Here is a 20028-nt window from a genome sequence, read left to right on the forward strand (position 1 = left end):
TCTGTAAGTTTACCTTCACTGGACAGTCTGGTTTCACTTAAGGCAGCAGTATCAATGTTCATTTTATTGTCTTTCAAATCAAGTAGGGTTCGATCATTCCAGGTTCCTACAATCAAAAGTTTTGGTAATCTTCGTTTTTTGACCGCATAAGGGGTGACGAACTGGGTTTAAATTTAAGAATTTCATTTTTAAGTCCGTATTGAGCCGAGATTGATTTGAAGATTGCAATGTTCTAAAAGTAGAAATAATATTGTGATTACGTTAATGGTGTCTCAAGTTTATGGAGGCTTGAGTGCGTGGCTGAACAGGGCTCTTATTGAGATAAGTAAAATAAAAAATCCACCTTTTCAATACTAAAACTAAATAAGTTGTAACATTTACTTGTGAGCCACGCTAGGTTATTGGGTTCTCTCTCTTCTCTCTCTCTCTCTCTCTCTCTCTCTCTCTCTCTCTCTCTCTCTCTCTCTCTCTCTCTCTCTCTCTCTCTCTCTCTCTCTCTCTCTCATCTCTCTCTCTCTCTCTCTCTCTCTCTCTCTCTCTCCTCTCTCTCCTCCCTCTCTCTCTCTCTCTCTCTCTCTCTCTCTCTCTCTCTCTCTCTCTCTCTCTCTCTCTCTCTCTCTCTCTCTCTCTCTCTCTCTCTCTCTCTCTCTCTCTCTCCTCTCTCTCTCTCTCTCTCTCTCTCTCTCTCTCTCTCTCTCTCTCTCTCTCTCTCTCTCTCTCTCTCTCTCTCTCTCTCTCTCTCTCTCTCTCTCTCTCTCTCTCTCTCTCTCTCTCTCTCTCTCTCTCTCTCTCTCTCTCTCTCTCTCTCTCTCTCTCTCTCTCTCTCTCTCTCTCCAGTTGGACGGCAAATTTTCTTGAACCTGATTGGGGACTCGTTTTCTTTCCTCCAATTAGCCACACGCTGGCGTTCAAGAAAATCCACCGCTAACTACGAAGAACGTCTCGGGGGAATAAGTTATACCAAATTTTTTTAACGTGAATCCGACTGAGAAATCACCTTTCCTATCTTTCAGTATATGTACGTCTATTGGATCATTACATCAAAAATAACCGACTTTAAATTCAATTATACATAGTCAAATATGAAATTATCTTAAAATAATCTTATAATCTATAAATAACAATAGTAATAAATTAAATTCGTAATTACTAACATTTATTCAAAATAATATAGTATGTCCAGATGAGTTAAATCATTTTCCAATATCATTTGTGTATACATTGGTATTTCATAGTAAGAACTGTCTTGAAGTTATTATCTTTATCATAACTTTCGGTTCACAGTCATCAATCATCACCTATTTTATCATTGTCCAAGGTCACGTCTTCATAGATAAAAATAATTCCTTTCCTAAAATTCTATGCGGATTGAAATTATTCAGTGGAAGTTATCCTGACCTGGCATGAATTACATTCCTTCATCTTCTCATCCTCTTATAAAAATATAAAAATGTATAATTTTTTATGTTGACATTACAGAAATAATCATTTCAATTAACTAGCTTGAAATTGTAGAAATGATATAATGAGAATAAAATAAAATTAAATTAAATTCTTTGGGAATAAAATCTTAAAAGTTATCAAATTCTCATGAAATATTAGATTTTAACAGATTTGCCAAGTTCTAGCAAAATATCAAGTCTTTAACATAATACCAAGTTTTCTTATGAAAAATCCAAGAATGTTTCTTTATGGGAAAAATATCTCACCTGTCTATGTTGTTCGCAACTGAATTTATCATTAAACATACGCAGAATAAGAAATGTTTCACGTCTATAGCTTTCAGTGGCTACCTATCATAATGTTGGGTTTTCAGTCCGAAGGCTGGTTGGATCCTCAACAGGTCCACCATTAGCTGTCATAGATTGCCTAGGTGTCACTGAAGAGGCTTACTAGGGAAATGAGGAGTGAGGTAGTTTACCGTTGCTTTCCTCACTGGGCCAGAAGTTGCTATTGCATATCAGTCTGCCAAGTCCACTGAAATGCGTGCACCAACCGACCCTATGAGCGACATTTTCACACCATTCATAGCAGGGACTGGCTGCATAAGGAATGGCACTACTAGCATCACTCATACCACAGCCACTTTCATATTGTCAAAGCCAAGGATAAGACTGAGACAGGTAAATGAAAGTAACAAATTTATTCTAGCCCATACCAGAAGACATAGTGCGCTGTAAACACTACATCTTGCCAGTAAAGGCACACCTATCATAATATTAATTAAAAAAAAAAAAAAAAATGTTGTTAATCATGGCTAGACATATTCACAATATTTCCTAAGAAATATGTAAAATTCTCCAATATAGTCTCAATAAGTTTGCAAACAGGTTATACTTAGGTCGTATCGCTTCATAAATTCAATCATATGGTTGCAAGAAGTCAATGGATACCATATATGAAACTTCGTAACTCATTAATAGCGATAAGCTAACATTATGAAGACACTAAGATCATATCTACCATCAAAAACCTTCTGTTTCAGCTTAAATCAGTTTAAATATTAAATAACATGTGAAATTCTCTTTGAAGATGCCATCATGTTCTTAATTATAGGTTATTTGAAATTATTTTTGATGATCATACTCTATTATTAATCTGTAAGTCCCTTATCAAATTGCCACCAACTCATTTTATAGGTTATTCCATATTTCATGTCGCTACTAGCATCAAATATAACCTTGCTCCATATCTGCGTTACACAAATTAACATTAATTAACTTTAGTAAAATTCTTTCCTCATACGTCATCGTATTTATCATAATTCCTTAACTAGTATATCCATGAATACTTATTATTCATAACACTCACATTCCTTACCTCATATTTCCATCATATCTCTTTTTGCTGCATATGTAAACATCATTTAATCTATTCAATGTAACGCTCAACTCATATAATTCCACATCTCAATAAAATTAATGTTTTATGAATCATCAACTACCATTCCTGTCAATATGCACTTCTTTTTTCAAAATACTCACATATTTAACCTATATTTACTTACATTTGGCAATAAGTTGACATTGTTTATGATCTTGGTAACCTACAATTCGATATGCACCAATTTTGCACTTCAAATACATCAGATCATATTATTTATGGCATAACTCTTTGAAAATAAAACCGAAAACTGTTAGCATAACACTTTATTGGCCCTACACATGGGTGTGTTTTTATGTTTCAGAAGTCTGCCTACAACATTAATTTAAACATCACTATCAATAGACTCGCGTTGAAACTACATATTTAAGTCACTTAACTCGAAGATATATCGACCTAACCCTCATAACAACATAATCAACAATTTACTACTAGAAAATATAAATATAACTAATTTTGAATAGAAATCGTGAAACTTATCTTATTCTACCTGTGTTTTTGGGCTGGGGTAGTTGTTATTTCGTCTTCCAATGGGACGATCATCCCTGGATTATAGTTGTGCCATCTCCGTGTCGCGGTACTTGTGCTCTCGGGAAGAGTCGGTTGGATTTCCGCCAGTCGTCAACCCCATCTCCAGTCTAGCAGGCCATCACGACGTTTTCATAGACAGCATAAGAAACATATTCAAAAACATAATTAATTTCATGATCTTCCTATAGTAATTGCCACGTAAGGAAATACCCCAGAAAGTAAATATCGCCGCCCGATGCTCTTCTTTTCTCTTTTTTGTAATGGCTGATCACTGCTGCCAACCTGCCTGGTTACATATTAAAATCATCAGACATAACCATAACAAACTAACCTCAATGTAAACACTGATAATGAATGTTTCCCTACCCTAGTAAATGATAAAAGATAAGATGAAATAAAATCAAGATAATTATGAATATCTCCTCAATGAGGAATTAAGGAAATAAACACACTTTCTCACTTAAATTATCTGTCTTTATTTTGACATACAGTAGGCGTACTATAACCATATTCTTGAAAAGAGGGGCGTGTTAAACGATGCAATTTATTTAATAAGTCTTTGCAGTGTGATTTTCGAAAGTTCCAGACATCCAATGACTTCCCTTTCTTTTGCGCGAATATTTCCTTCTCTCTTCAATACCGTTAACCAGTAAGGAGAGAGATTGTTGGGCATATTTTCAGCCTGCAGGCTGGTTATATCTTCAAGCTTATCAGGAAACATATAGGAATACTAATGTGCCAAGCTCCGTGAACGGAATTTAGGTCAGCTTTCAAGTTCACTGCGGATTTGAAAATAATAATGTTATAAGTTCTACTGCCAAAATTTCGTCCCGCAAGAGTTATTTCATGTACCGGTAGATCTAGACATGAGACTGACGTATTTGAGCACTTTAATCATTTCACACAAACTATGTTATTAAATGCATTATCCAAACATGCCACAATCCTACTTACCTGGTATTAGCCAAATAGATTTACAATCCCACAGAAAAAGAAAATATGCTTTAAATATTCTCGCAAATGTATCACTAGTGACTTTAACGGCGATGTGGTGGCAACACGCACTTCACGCTAGAGCAGTGATTGAACGTTGCCAACGTGCCAGATTAACGGTAAATGTAAGACGTCGTATCGGCAAGTAGGGTCCCTAAACTGTATGGTTACCGACACTGAAAAAGACCCAACAGCAAGAAAAGTAACCATAAATCAATATCTTAATATTACAGGGGAGAAAGGGTAAGGTTGCACCCTTAGGGTACGTCCTTACACGGAGAGGACTATAGTTACAAAGCCTTCTTGTATTATCTCTATGTTCTTAAAGGTAGAATATGACGTCGTAAGTTTTGCTACTGTAGTTTAAATGATACAAATGGTGGCTTAAATATTGTCTTGTTTTGTGTTAAAATGCTTTAAGTTAGAGTTTTTCTAACTTTTTCTAACGTCTTCTCTAATAAATTCTCGTCAATCTTTAATTCAATCCTAATATGCGCTCAGTTATTTTCTTTATCTCGTGAATATTTCACGTAGGATCATATATATATATATATATATACACGAGAAGTATAGAGTTATGATTTTGTATTATAACTGATTTTCTTGATAATTTTGGAATTCACTTCTTAAAATTTGCTATTTTCTTCGCATAAGTAGCTTCTTGAAAATCTTCATGTCGTATTTCAGTGCAATGTTTGATTGTTCCTACTGTTGGTTTAACAATTTGAAATTAGTGCATTTATCTATGTCACGTCCTCTTGGATTCCGTTTGTCTGTATATTTTACCTCATATTTACGGCTTCTTTGATTCCACTTGTCTGTATATTCTAACTCGTATTTTCTGCCGCTTGACTTACGAAACTTTATTTTTATTCATGGCAAAAATGACGATTTTAACATTGCGTTATAAAATAATCAGGGCAATGAAATGGTACACTTGGAACTAGTTTCGACACTGGGGTGAGCATCATCTTCAGCCAAATATGAGAACAGGCAATCATAAATAAACATGTAAATAAACTGTGTTTAAAGGTGACAACCCCATGTGGTTGGCTTCCGGAATGTTAAAGAACTACTGCGAGACGAAATTCCGACACTCTGGCGTCTGTTAAGAATGGACAGATGTTAAAGAATACAACATTTCCGGACTACGGTTTCTTATCTCAAATTGGTCCATTTGCCATCCTCCACATCCCCGAAAGTTTGTAACATCATCACGGATACATTCTGTCTGTTACATTGATGTGTGTGAAGCTTAGGTTTAGTTCTATTCAATAAATTGGAACTTATCCCAAAATTACCCCACTTTGAGAGAGCTCTCTCAGTGCCTATAATATTTTCTGTGTGTCTGTAAAGGAGTAATTGAGAGAGAGTGTGTACTGATGATTGAAATTGTACTACTTCCACATTGTAAAGCATGATTCTAGTGCTGTGATACAATAAAATAAAAAGGTTTGGAAGTTGCAGCTTATGGATAATATAACCTTAATCCCAAGAAGTTGAGGGTTTCTTGATTCAGTGCTGTTACTAGAAAATGACCTTGTTTTTCAGCAAGTGGTTATAAGTACTTAACATATGTTGTATTTTTCAACAGAGAGCCTCCAGGTGGATTTCTGCTTCAGTCTGTTAGTAGTAACAAGGATTTGCAGAGGTATCCTTCAGAGCAACAAGGTGTGTATTTGTATTCTTATTAACAGTAACTTAGTGGGTATAATGGAGAGGAGGATTTCAGACTTGGATGTCTCTTTAACAGTTAACAAGCTTGGTGGAATAAACCATATGCTGATTATGACGTGACACTATATAAAAATAAACAGTAGAGTGGGAGGAGACAGATACACAGTAACGTGAGAGGTAATTATGAACACAATAACGGAATGCCTCACAAAGCTCTAAGATCAGGCAAGATTAAAATTCTCACACACAGAGCACTTACACAGATAGTGACACCAGAAAAATCAAACATTAAATTGCAGTACATTGTCACTACACCCCAAGCAGTAAACGAGTAAGGCCCAGGAATAAATTAGTACATGCAGGAAGAAGTAGGTAATAAAAGGCAACTTACCTCAAAGTGGTAAATATGTGGAGGCCGAGCTCATTATGGACCAGTATAAATGCGACCACGATTTTAAAAAAATATATCAGAATTAATACAGTAAATTTTAGAGATTAGTTCAGAACCGTTATCATGAAAGGATAAGACATAGTTTAGAAATACAGTAGAACCTCGATAATTCGAAATCGGTTAATTCAGAATCCCGCCTAGTTTGAAGAAGCTCTCATTTCCAGAAAGATGAGATACAGTTTTGCATGTTATTTCAATTGTTTAATTCGAAATACAGATAATTCATAATTTGAAGTACAATGTCGGCCTCATTACCGAAATTCAGACTTTTAATTCGAAACTGCCTTTACATTTTAAAACAATAGTATGCTACAGAGGTAGCAGGTAGGGACCCTCTTCGGAGGCAGCCCTACCCAGGGAGTGGCGCCCCTGCCTATGTGAGTCCCAGAGCACACTGACCCGGTGTGTAACATATGGTATGAGTCCCAGCTCAGGGTTACGAGTGAAGACCTCAACGGCATCTACGGCGGAGAAGGTGGACTTCGGTATGGCGGAGATGGCGGAAGGGGCATACCTGTAGCGTCTGTACTCCAGAGGAGCGGTTACGAAAGGCGTCTGTCTCCATGTTAGGGGCGGCCTAATTTTGAACCTGGCAGTAGGTATAAAATGCCTTTGGGTGTGGCGAGCCCATCGTAACGATAGCCTATGTGGACAAAGCAGATATGGTGCCTCGGAAAAGATTAGGGCGTCCCCTGCTAAAAGCGACGCGCAGCTCTTCAGGTGCTGGGGGAACTGTGAAAAATGGGCAACCAGCACCAAACTACATCAAAATTGCAACAGTTAATGTACTGACACTGACGGGAAAGACAGAAGAACTGGTTGACTTCATGTTAGAAAAAGATATAGCCATACTTGGACTGTGCGAGACCAAGAAGAGGGGTACAGGGGAGATCCCTCTGAGAGAAGGATACAGGCTGTATTACAGCGGAGGATCTGAAGCAAAAAATGCAGTGGCCATCATACTTAGAAGAGAAATCCAAGAATATCTGGAATATACAAACTACGTCAGCGATAGGATGATGATGATGAGACTCCAGTTTGAAAATGGCCCCACAAACTGGTTGCATAGATGAACATCTAGAGGACTTCTTAGAGGAAGTGGAGAGACAGATAGAAGATAAGGAAGTACTATTGATGGGAGATCTAAATGCACAAGTTGGAATGGAAAGACAAGGAAAGAAAGATGTTGTAGGGCCCTTTGGATATGGAAATGTAAATCCAGAAGGCGAGTTGTTGGTGGATTTTTGCATGAGGAATCAAATGATTGTTGGAAACACCTGGTTTAGGAAGAACAACAGTCAGAAGATTACAAGGTATGGCTGGGGAGACAGACGAACAAAGACCATGATTGATTATATAATCATAGAGAAGGAACACCGGAAGAACCTTGTAGATGTAACAGCCATGCCTGAAGAAGCCTTTGGTGGAGATCATAGAGTTGTGATAGGAAAATTGAAAGTTGGAAAGATTGAAAAACCCCAATTAAGAAGAGAGAAAAGAATTAAAGTATGGAAGTTGAAGGAGAAAAGCATACAAGAAGAATTTCAAAGGGAAATAATACCCTTGGTACCCAGGACAGAGGTGAGGAATGTTGAAGAGGAATGGAAAAGATTTAAGGAAGCACTGGTTGGATGTGCAGAAAAGGTGTGTGGTAGAACATCAGGAAATGTGAAAGACAAAGAAACACACTGGTGGAATGATAGGGTAAAGATTAAAGTGATGGAAAAGAAAATGGCATGGAAAGCATGGAAAACATCTAAGACTGAAGAAAGTAGAAGAAAATATGTGGAGGCGAAGAATTTGGCCAAGAAAGTAGTGGAGGAAGAAAAGAGGAAAAGCTGGGCCTTATTCACACAGAAATTGAGAGATGATACGCAGGGCAGCAAGAAATTACTGTATGGTATCTTAAGAAACAAAAAGAGAGATCAAGTAAACACCAGATTTGTGAAGGATGAAAGTAGCATAATTTTAATAAAGCCAGAAGAAATAAGAAATAGATGGAGAGAGTATTTTCAGAAGCTGCTGAACATAAGAACGGATGACAGTCATTCAATGGACGACCAGGAAAGGCAATTAGTTGACGAAGAAATGGATAAAGAAATTACAATGAATGAAATTGAAATGGCAGTAAGAAAGATGAAGAATGGAAAAACTGCTGGAATAGATGCTGGAATAGAGGAAATGCCACTGGAATCCATTATGCAGCGTCTGTTCTCCAGGTTAGGGGCGGCTGCACAAGGCGTCTGTACTCCAGAGGAGCGGCCTCATTATCACCTCACTGGATCACATCCAGAGTTGTAATTCGGGACCTAGTCCCACACAGGTGACACCTTGACAGTCAACCATGGAAGGTCTTTTAAGGAATACTCCACCGGCTGAACCAAGAGTTCAGAGAAGGCAGCATTCGGATACGGTGGGCTGCCACCTGAAAGATACCGTGAAGTCGGAGGCACGGAAATACCCCAGTACTACATACACGAATGAGACAAAATCAAGAATCAAACCAAAGCAGATAACATACTTCTCTACACACAACATAAACTCACTCATGCAAACCGGTAAACTAAAAGTGATCAACGACATAATGGACCAACACAAAATTCTTATCATGGGATTACAGGAAATTAGAAACACTGACCAGGATGCCTTGGAATCTCAAGGGTACAGACTTTATAAAGGTATACCCGGGAAGAGAGTGATGAAGAATGTCCCACAATTTGGAACAGGATTTTTGGTCAGCCTTAAAATAATAAACTCAGTTCAAGAATTCAGATCACAGTCTCCACGACTCTCAACGCTCACCTTAAAGGCATCTAATAAAATCTATACTATAATAAATGCCCATGCTCCCACTAATGATAAAAACAACTCCTCAAAAGACCAGGAGGAAACAGGAGAATTTTGGGACCTATTGGACCAGACTATAGATAACATCCCCAAACACCATATAAAATTATTAATAGGCGACTTCAACGCTCAACTAGGCAGAGAAAGAAAATACCGTGACATCATCGGAAAATGGCCAGCACACAAGAAAACAAATAAAAATGGAGAGAGACTAGTTGACCTGTGTAGAAACCATAATTTAATCTCAAAATCTACATGTTTTAAGAGGAAACCTCAAAAACTCAAAACATGGAAACACCCTGACTACACTAAAGGAGAATGGCAACTGGACCACGTCTGCATGGACAAATACCACCACAAAGAGATCTATAACGTCAAAGTCCTCCGAGGAATAGACACAGGTTCAGATCACTACGTAGTTAAAATTAAAATTAAACTCACTCCCCAGAGGAGACAACAAAAGCAAGCCCTTAAAACTAAAAGAAAAATAGATCCTACCCAGCTAATCAACAACAAAAATTACCAGAAAGCAACTGAAAAAATAAAAATCACAGACAAACTTGAAGACTTAGTACACAACCTTAAACAAATTGCAGAAGACCTAGCTCCAATTAAACCACGTAAAAAACACCAATGGTGGAACAGTGAATGTGATGAAACAGTGGAGAAAAGACATCAGGCATGGCTATTACATCAGTCCCAAAAGACAGAAATATCCTATCAAAAGCTAGTAAAACAGAGAAAAGAAACTACCCAAGTCTTAAGAAGAATAAAAAGACAACATCATAAGGACACCCTGCAGTTAATTGAAGAACAGTTCAGTAAAACTAAATCAAGGGACTACTACAAAACCTTCAGAAAGCAGCTCCAAAAATATGAACCCCCGACCCTACTGATGAAGGATGAAGATGGTAAGCTGGCCCATAACAATAAAGACAATGCAGAAATTCTGGCTAAACATTTCAACAAGCTTTTAAATTGTGAGGAACCTACAGAACTCCTTCATTTGGACACCAACACCCCGATAAAAACATCACCAGAAAACATCAATCCCCCCACAATAAAGGAAGTCTACCAAGCTCTGAATAAATTAAAAAACTACAAAGCGCCAGGAGAAGATCAGACCTTTGCGGAAATCTGGAAATATGCAGGAACCTCAGCAAAAGTTGCCCTCCATCAACAACTTGTCTCTATCTGGATTAAAGAAGAACTACCAGAACACTGGACAACAGCCCTCATTCATCCTCTGCACAAAAAAGGGGACAAAACCGACCCTAATAACTACAGGGGAATCTCTCTCCTAGACATAACATACAAAATATTTTCAATAATCATCCTTAATAGGATAAGTTTACAACTTGAGAAAGAACTAGGAGAATATCAAGGAGGTTTCAGACCCTGGAGGAGCTGTCCTGATCAGATCATGAGTCTTAAGTTGATAATGGACTATAACAGGAGAAGAAACAGAGATATGGTGATAACATTTGTAGATTTCAAGAAAGCTTATGATTGCATCCATAGAGAATCTCTGTTTAAAATTTTAAGACACCTTGGACTACACCCCAAATTAATAAACATGATAAAATTGACTCTCACCAATACCAAGTCAAAAGTGAAGTTTAGGGGTGAAACATCAGAGACATTTGAAATTAAAACTGGACTACGGCAGGGAGATGGGCTCTCACCACTATTATTTAACTGTGCTCTAGAAATGGTAATGAGGGAATGGTTTAGAAAATGTCCCCCCAAAATAAAGATTGGCCGAAAAATCAAAACAAATTGCCTGGGTTTTGCTGACGATTTAGCATTACTAGCAGTGGACATAAAAGAAGCAAAAACCCAGATATCAGAACTTCAAAACATTGCAAATAAAATTGGCCTCAAAATATCATTTGAAAAAACAGAAATTATGCCCCAAAAACCAACACAGCTAAAAGAAGTCACCATAAATGGTAATAAAATCAAAATAGTAACTCAGTTTAAATATCTTGGAGAAGTAATAACACATAACTTAAATGAAAAAATCTCAATCCAAGTAAGAACAAATAGATTAGCTAAAGCACAAAAATTAACATGGGATATCTACAAAAAGAAATGTCTATCAATAAATACAAAAATAAAACACTACAACACAGTTATAAAACCGGAAGCTACATATGCAGCAGAAACACTCTTTTACCTGAATAAACAATCAAAGACTGACAGACTTCAGAAAATTGAAAGGAGGATTGGAAGAACCTGTATCAACAAAAAATATCAGAAAGATGGACAGTGGCGGTTAATACCTAACAAAGTCGTGTACAAAGAGCTAGAACCCATTACAGATACTATGCGTAAGAGGAGACTGGGATTCTTTGGACATATCATGAGGATGCAGGACTCGAGACTTCTGAAACAACTAGTACAACACAATCTCGTCTCAAAAAATACCACAACAGGATGTAAATGGATCAGAGAAGTAAGAGAGGATCTGAAGGAAATAGGCCTTACAACAGAAGACACCAAAAATAAGATAAAATTGAATACAAAACTCAAGAATACAAACCTCCGCTTTACCCTTACACAAAACAAACCAACAACACGCACATTTTCAACTGAGGAAAGGGCACGAAGATCGGAGCGTCTGAAGAAGTACTGGGAGGACCGCAAAGCCCGAACAATCCCTTCAAAGAGACCTGAACGACGGACTGACTAAAGTGATCCTATGTGGTCATAAAAGAAGAAGAAGAAGAAGAAGATGAAATTTCAGTGGAGATGATAAAGGCAGCTGGAGCTGTAGGCCTGCAGTGGACATATCGGGTTCTCAGGAATGTCTGGGAGAATAAGGAGGTCCCTGAGGATTGGCAAAAAGGAATAATCATCCCAATTTTCAAGAAAGGTGATAAGAAAGTTTTGAAGAACTACAGGGGAATTACTCTAATATCCCATGTTGCTAAGATAATGGAAAGGATACTGGAAAGTAGAATAAGGTTGAGGGTTGAGAAGCAGATACAGGAAAATCAGTTTGGTTTCAGAAGTGGAAGGTCAACAATAGAGCCTATTTTCATTATGAGACAACTAATGGAAAAGCATTGGGAGTACGGGAATGATATGGTGATGACTTTCATTGATATTGAAAAGGCATATGACAGTGTCCCTAGGACGAAAGTTTGGGACAGTCTGGTGCAAAAAGGAATTGGACAGGGATTAATAAAAATGATCATGGCATTGTATAAGGAATGTTGTAGTTGCGTGCAAACACAGGTTGGCAGGACAAGTTGGTTCAAAATAACTAGTGGGCTGAGACAGGGAAGTGTTCTATCACCAATCCTGTTTAAAATATTAATGGATGACATCATGAGAACAGCAAAAGCAGCATATGGAGGAAGAGAAATGAACATGATGTTATTTGCAGATGATATTGTGATTTGGGGAGAAGACGACAGGAAGGTTCAAGAACAGTTGAATGTGGTGAATGGGAAGATTGAAGAATGTGGATTGAAAATAAGTGTAGAAAAGAGTAAAACTCTTGTTATGATTAGAGGGGAGAAAGAAGGGAAAGGTCAGATTAGACTTGCAGACAAGCCCCTGGAAGTAGTGGAAACGTTTAAATATCTGGGGAGTGAATTAATGGACAATGCTCGACTGGATGCTGAGATTAGTAAAAGGATTCAAGCTGGAAGTTGTTTCTATCATAGTGTAAGAAATATGTTATGGGACAAAGATGTGCCAATGGAAGCAAAGGATACTATGTACAAGATGTATTACGTACCCATAACAACTCACGGAGCAGAAACTTGGACAGTGACAAAGAAGGATGAGAGTTGAATACAGGCAGCCGAAATGAAATTCTTGAGGAGTATGATACAGAAGAGTAGAAGAGACAAAATAAGGAATGAGAAAATCCGGGAAGAAATTGGAGTGGAAAAAATGAATGATAGAATAGAGAAGAGCCGACTAAGATGGTTTGGGCACATAAAGCGAATGAGCGACGAAAGAATGCCAAAAAAGGTGATGGAAATGCAAATGCAAGGAAGGAGAGGCCGTGGACGACCACGATTGAGATGGAAGGATACTATCCAACGCAGCATTATAGAAAGAAACATGGACTGCGACACAGTGTTGGAGGAGGAGTGGTGGAAAGACCGAAGAAAGTGGAGAGGAACCATATTTGCCCCTACCCGGCTACAGCTGGGTAAAGGGAAATGATGATGATGATGATGATGATGATGATGATGAGTATGCTACAGAGTAATTTCAACTCGAAATTTATCCTCTCCACGTCATAATAGAACGCGCGTTCTGGAATGTGGAGGGGTAGCTTTCCGCACTTACACACACTTCGGTGGGTCTACAGTGCGCTTCATAATTGCTAAGTTGAATGAAATCAGAATTCTTTTGTATTCAACCTTTTAAGGAACGCCGTAATATCACGCAACAGGCAGTGTGCGGGAAAACAGAATCCGCGAACACTGGCGATGCCGTCAGTTGACGAAAAAACGTGGCCCATATAATAAATTCGTAGGCACCGAACAATATTGTCATTGCCATTGAAACTGCATTGCTTTATTTTAATACGAGCCCAAATGGTCTTATGGTTTTATAGGATAAATTGCCAGCCGGGAAATCGTACACGGGTGAGGGATGGAAGTCATAGTAGTGCATTGCAATGCACATGGACGCGAGATACTTTATCCCCTCATCATAGGGAAGTTCGATAAGCTACAATGTTTTAAGGGTTTCGGGCGCTTTCCATGCCAGTACAAACAGTACAAAAATGCAAACAGTACAGAAATCCAAAAATGAATGCATTTGCACAGGGGAACCGGCATAATTTATCCTCGTCTTTGTATTGTGCGATTTTTTTCTTTTTTTTTTTCTTTCGTTGCGTGAGGTGATGTTTGCCAGTGATTTATCCAAGTGCATTATTTGAACATTGTAAATGCACCTTGTCGGGTACATTTCGGAAATAGTTTTTTCCATGGCATTTGAAAGGTTTAAACTGTGAATCAAGGTGATTGCATGTGTTAATGGGTTTTAGAATACTTTGTGACGCGGCAAGTGTGTACATTTCTGAAGTACGAGAGAAGTGCGGGAAATCGTACAAGGATAGAGTCATAGGAAAGTTCTATTTTAAGGGCATCGGGTACTTTTTGTGTAAATACAAGGCATCTAAAATGCATACAGTATAGTAATCCAATTAATAAAGCACTTGCACATGGGAGCCAGTATAGATTTCTCCTCGTCTTTGAGTCGTACTTTTTTTAAATTTCTTTCGTTGCTTGAGGTTATGTTTACCAGTGAGATATCCGAGTGCATTATTTGAATATTGTAAATGCACCTTCTTGGATACATTTTGGAAACAGTTCTTTTTTCATGGCATTTGAAAGGTATAAACTGTGAATCGAGGTTAACTGCATGCAGTAACGGGCCTTAGAATATTTTGTAACGCGGCAAGGGTTGGTACTTCTGAATTGCGAATTAGCGGTTAATTCGAAATCACGTAATTCAAAGTCCGATTTTTATTTTTATTTTTTTATTTTTTGCTAGGGGCTTTACGTCGCACCGACACAGATAGGTCTTATGGCGACGATGGGATAGGAAAGGCCTAGGAGTTGGAAGGAAGCGGCCATGGCCTTAATTAAGGTACAGCCCCAGCATTTGCCTGATGTGAAAATGGGAAACCACGGAAAACCATCTTCAGGGCTGCCGATAGTGGGATTCGAACCTACTGTCTCTCGGATGCAAGCTCACAGCCGCGCGCCTCTACGCGCACAGCCAACTCGCCCGGTGAAGTCCGATTTTTGCGTCCCAACGACTTCGAATTAACGATGTTTTACTATATTAAAATTTAATAACAACAATATAACAGTTTTACAAATGTCCTTTATGGATCGAAAAATAATTAATTGTTCTTTTGAATGAATAGCCTAAAAGGAAGAAGAAAGGAACTGATAGTTTAACAATAAAATTAACTGACAGAGACAAATGCAGAAAAATGAAACTGATACTTTAGTAGGGTGTTAACACAAGAACATAATATATTAAAGTTATCGGGGAACAGTAATCTAGAAGTAAATGCCCTCAAAAATAATACACATGAAAATCCACCGCACAAGGGACTCAAACAGAGATCATTCCAAAACCAAATTAAGTAGAAGAGAAGTTGAAATTAATTGAGTATAAACAGAGGGCAAGGTTAGATAAAATAAAATCAAAGTACCAATGAAGTAGAAAGAGTGCTCACAACCGAACATGGAGCAAGGTAGAGCAAATGTCACCACCGCACTTTATCATCAAGCTCAAGTCAAGGTGAAATCTCATCTTAACACATTCACTCCCGTAGACGCCTTAAAGTGTTTAAGAGTAGCCTATGTGCGGGACCATATCTGAGTTAAGGCGTTTAAGGTCGCGTGATGTAAATGTTTCAAATTTAGTGCTAAATTTGTATGAAGTCGTCGTTCGTGTTGAAAGCCATAGATGGCACATAAATGAACAGTCCCTCACCCTGACTACCTGAACAGAGGGTACATTCCAATGCTTTCTTTTTTTCATTGAGTAAACATGGACCTAAGCCAGTCATGGTATTCTTGTGAGGGTGTGTAATGAAGTGAGTTGTTGTGTCGCGATATCATGACGAGTTATAAACACAGTATACGAAGTGAGGAAATTGAAGATATACTACTGAACGATGATTCTGGTGACAAATTCATCCCTGATTTCAGTGATAGCAAGAGCAATTCCGATGATGATATACCAGACTCTGGGCAAAGTGAAATTCAGCACATTCAGATAGCCGATACGCATCCATCTTATTGCCCGCCTGCAAACAAGTTTGTCAATTTATTTGGAAATGACTGATTTCCTTGAATATGTATGCCATAAGACATTCCTTTACGTGGTACACGTTATTTGTGCAGCACCACGTCCATTCACTCCATTCACTAAATATTCTATTTTTCAGACGTGGAAACCGGTTGACATAAATGAATTGAAAAGGTTTTTAGGACTAATGTTTGTAACTAGAATAATTCAAAAACCAGATCTGAAAATGTACTGGACAGAGGACACTATATTAGGCTCGCTGGTATTTTCGAAAACTGTGGCACGAACCCAGTTCGAAAACATATTGTCATTCTTGCACTTTAGCGACAGCAGTCATTGTGAGGCGAATCCAGATAGGCTATACAAAATTAGGCCGATTCTTGAAATGGTCAGCTACCAGTTTTCATAGAGTAACATTTATGTAAAATAGTGCACTATAAAGATTAGGGGATTTTAAAAGGCTGGGCTGGAGGTTAAATCACCTGCTGAGGAGCTGGTAGTCAATGTGTTAATCCAATAAATTTCTAATTAAAATGCAGGAGAATCAGATAATGGATGGCATAATTAATCATCCAATGAAGTGGTGAATAAATAGTAAGATCAGTAAATATCACCACCGACACTTCTAAACCAAGGTCAAGTCGAGTCAGTCAGTAACGTTCTCTCGGTCTCAGCAAAATCAGACTCAAGTCTCACTTCGCAAAAACAAAAAATGCCACAGTAAAGGTCACCAAGACGACGAGAAAAAATATCAGGCAATGAAAACATGTGACAAATCACCGTAATAATGATGAGTTTCATTTTTGTCAATACATAATTAACGGCAGTTCGTCATTACCTAATTACCACCACAAGGTGAATGATACAGAACTACTGAGGGGGAATATAAAAAATGTTAGCCTTCAGTTATTGGCCACCGGTAATTGAAAACGACAAGGTAAAATAATGGAATTTAGGAAAATGGCCAATAATGTCCCATTAATTATAATACTACACAAATAGTACATATATGACACATTAATAAAAACTAGACGTTGGAAAAATACCAACGGATACAGAATTACAAATGGAAAAGCATAAGTTGATAGCCTTCATAACAGAAGGACCGAAACAAGATTACTGACCACAAGAAATAAATTAAACCCGAAACCAGAAGAATAATGGGATTTAGAAAGCAAGGTCAGTAATGAACTAATGATAAGATCTGCTCCCAGATACTAACGAGAATGACGGTAATACCTGACAAAGGTCGGAATGGAGAACCCAAGATCAGAACCAAAATAAACATGCAAGGTCAAATTACGTTACAGAACACGATCAGAAGGTAGAAGAAGTTAAGTTAAAACGGCACTTACAAAGCTTCCCTCTCAAAAGGGATGGGAACCGGATAAGCCCCGGAAATATATTGGAGCCTGCATAACGTGTCTACCACGAAAATCAGAAGTAGACTACAAAATGGCTTCTCCAACTGAGCACAAGGGCATCGAGCCTCCCGTTAGTAATAGGAAGAGAGGGGGGGATACACCAATCAGGTTTGCTGCACAACACAGAGTAAGATCTGTATAGCTCTGCTAAAATGTTGAGGTGGACATGGTTTACAGTAATTCCAATTTTAAAATACCGTTACATGATGAACGTGGAAAGCGCTCCACTCTTGGTAATTCCATTTTAATGTTGTAGATAAGAGTGTTTCCAAAATTTAGTTCAATGTGTTTTGTAGGAATGATATTTTGACAAAAGAAAGAGAAGGCAGTAACAAACATGAAAACTCAAATGGACATGTGTCTGTATTTGAACGCTGGGCTGAGTGGCTCGGTTGGTTGAGATGCTGGCCTTCTGATCCCAGCTTGTCCAAGTTCGATCCTGGCTCAGTCCCGGTGGTATTTGAAGGTGGTTAAATCTGCCAGCCTTGTGTTAGTAGGTTTATTGGCACGTAAAATAACTCCTGCCGGACAAAATTCCGGCACCTCTTGGTCTCTGAACACCGTTAAAGTAGTTAGTAGGACGTAAAGCCAATATTATTATTATTATTATTATTATTATTATTATTATTATTATTCTCTATTTGAAGACCGTGGTGTGGGAAGATGTGGAGAATGTCGTTGTCCTTATGTGTTTTCATATTTATCCTTATCTCCTATTTCTGTTGCGCACTCTTCCCATACCATCTGTGGAAATTAACCATAAGTTTGTGCACGGTAAAAAAAAAAAAAAAAAAAGAGTACATTGGTTATTTTGTTAAGAAGGGAGTGCTTTTAAGTTATAGTATTATTTATAGTTAGTTGCTCCAGTGAGATGTAGATTTGCCAAAAGCACTGCCCATTTTAAAGTGAGTGCTGAGAATATCATTCAGGCTGTCGTCATCTATCCTTTAGATTAGACAGGAGGTAATCACCCTCTGTTCTGATAATGTTATATCCCTGCATATTTGCTTCACATATTATACTCCATTGCTAGGTTATATATAACATTTGATTATTCTTGCATTTTGTTCACTGCAAATCTTTACTGAATACTTTGGAAAAACATCTGACTTTGTTTTAAATACTATATACAGTATGTGATAAGAAATAATGTACTTATTGAATTGAAGGATTTTACTGAATGAAAAGGGGGTGTGGACTCTCTCCTGTCCACATGAATATGGGGTTCCATCATGGAAAGTCTATTGTGTGAACTTTTTTTTTTTTTTTCCTGGTATATCTAATGTTCTACAAGAACAGAATTTTCAGTATTTGTTGTTTTAACTGTTGCTATTTATATTGTATAATTTTACTTTCAGGTGTATATCATCCAGGCTTTGAAGATCCTAGCCGAAGGTAAGAAACTTTGTACTCTATTCTGGAAAGAGGCACTTTGTTGGATGTCTATTTTTTTATATGTATATACACCTACCGGCCAAAAGGTGGATCATTTCAAATTTTGAAAATGTATTTATTTACTTGAAATCTTTTATTGATTACAATTGCATCACATTGACTGTGCCTCGTGCACATTATTCTTACCATCAAAGTTTGGTGTTAAATTCATTTTACAAAATGTTATGACATTTTTTAAAAAGTTAGAAATTTTTGCAATTTCAGTGAATTTTACTGAATAGAATTAAAGGGATACTTGCCTTATTTTCATTCACAATCTTGCAGCTGAACATTCTCTTGCTGTCCCTGATCATATTCCTCTCATTAATATTGTATGTTTCCAGCCCCTAGCAGCAATGAGTGACTTTTATGCTGTAGCATGCTACCCACAAGGACCTGGTACATTTCAAGGGGGAAGCACATCCTCCACTCCTCCAATAGTGTTGGTCCCATTTCATTCAGGGTTTAAAATATCAACATTGGACATTTTCCCAAGCATATCCCATACATCTCAGTGAGAATGAGGTGTGGGCTATGTACTGGGCAGTTTAAAGTGTATATCTCAACATAGAATTTCTCGTATAAGTGGAAGGAATTCAAAGCATTTTAACATGCAAGATTTTTAGGGTGGGATAACACTCAAGGAAGCTATATGATTTTTCACGAGAGTTTAATCCTGACGTAAACAAATAGGCTTTGCACGTTGTACGTAGTTGAAGGAGAAGCAATCGTCGCATTCACTCGACTGTATGCGAGCTCGAAGAAAAGTAGTACGTCGCATTAATTTAATTTCATTTTAGTTTATTACATTTACATCAAATTAAAATATGGTTGTCATATATACTGGTGTGTGTTTTTTTTTTTGAAGTGATTTAAATAAGGAGAAATGAAGTTACAAGGCGTGGTGCAATACAGGAAGTCTTCTGGTAGTGAGTGAAAGTTCCATGCTGCACAGCGCAGAGATGAGGTGTTGCATCTTGCAGC

At 37.8% G+C, this 20028-nt stretch overlaps 1 protein-coding gene across 1 annotated transcript in view; it reads left to right on the forward strand.

The window, feature by feature from the left end:
* Positions 1 to 20028, forward strand: part of LOC136857536 (uncharacterized protein CG7065) — a 400740-nt gene that overhangs the window by 118839 nt on the left and 261873 nt on the right. Inside the window, exons 7-8 of the mRNA XM_067136265.2 lie at positions 6002 to 6078; positions 18969 to 19005. Of these exons, the coding sequence (XP_066992366.2) occupies positions 6002 to 6078; positions 18969 to 19005 (114 nt within the window). The remainder of the gene's footprint in view (positions 1 to 6001; positions 6079 to 18968; positions 19006 to 20028) is intronic.

Source organism: Anabrus simplex, chromosome 1 (assembly GCF_040414725.1).
Source record: "Anabrus simplex isolate iqAnaSimp1 chromosome 1, ASM4041472v1, whole genome shotgun sequence".
In the NCBI taxonomy this organism is placed as follows: domain Eukaryota; kingdom Metazoa; phylum Arthropoda; class Insecta; order Orthoptera; family Tettigoniidae; genus Anabrus; species Anabrus simplex.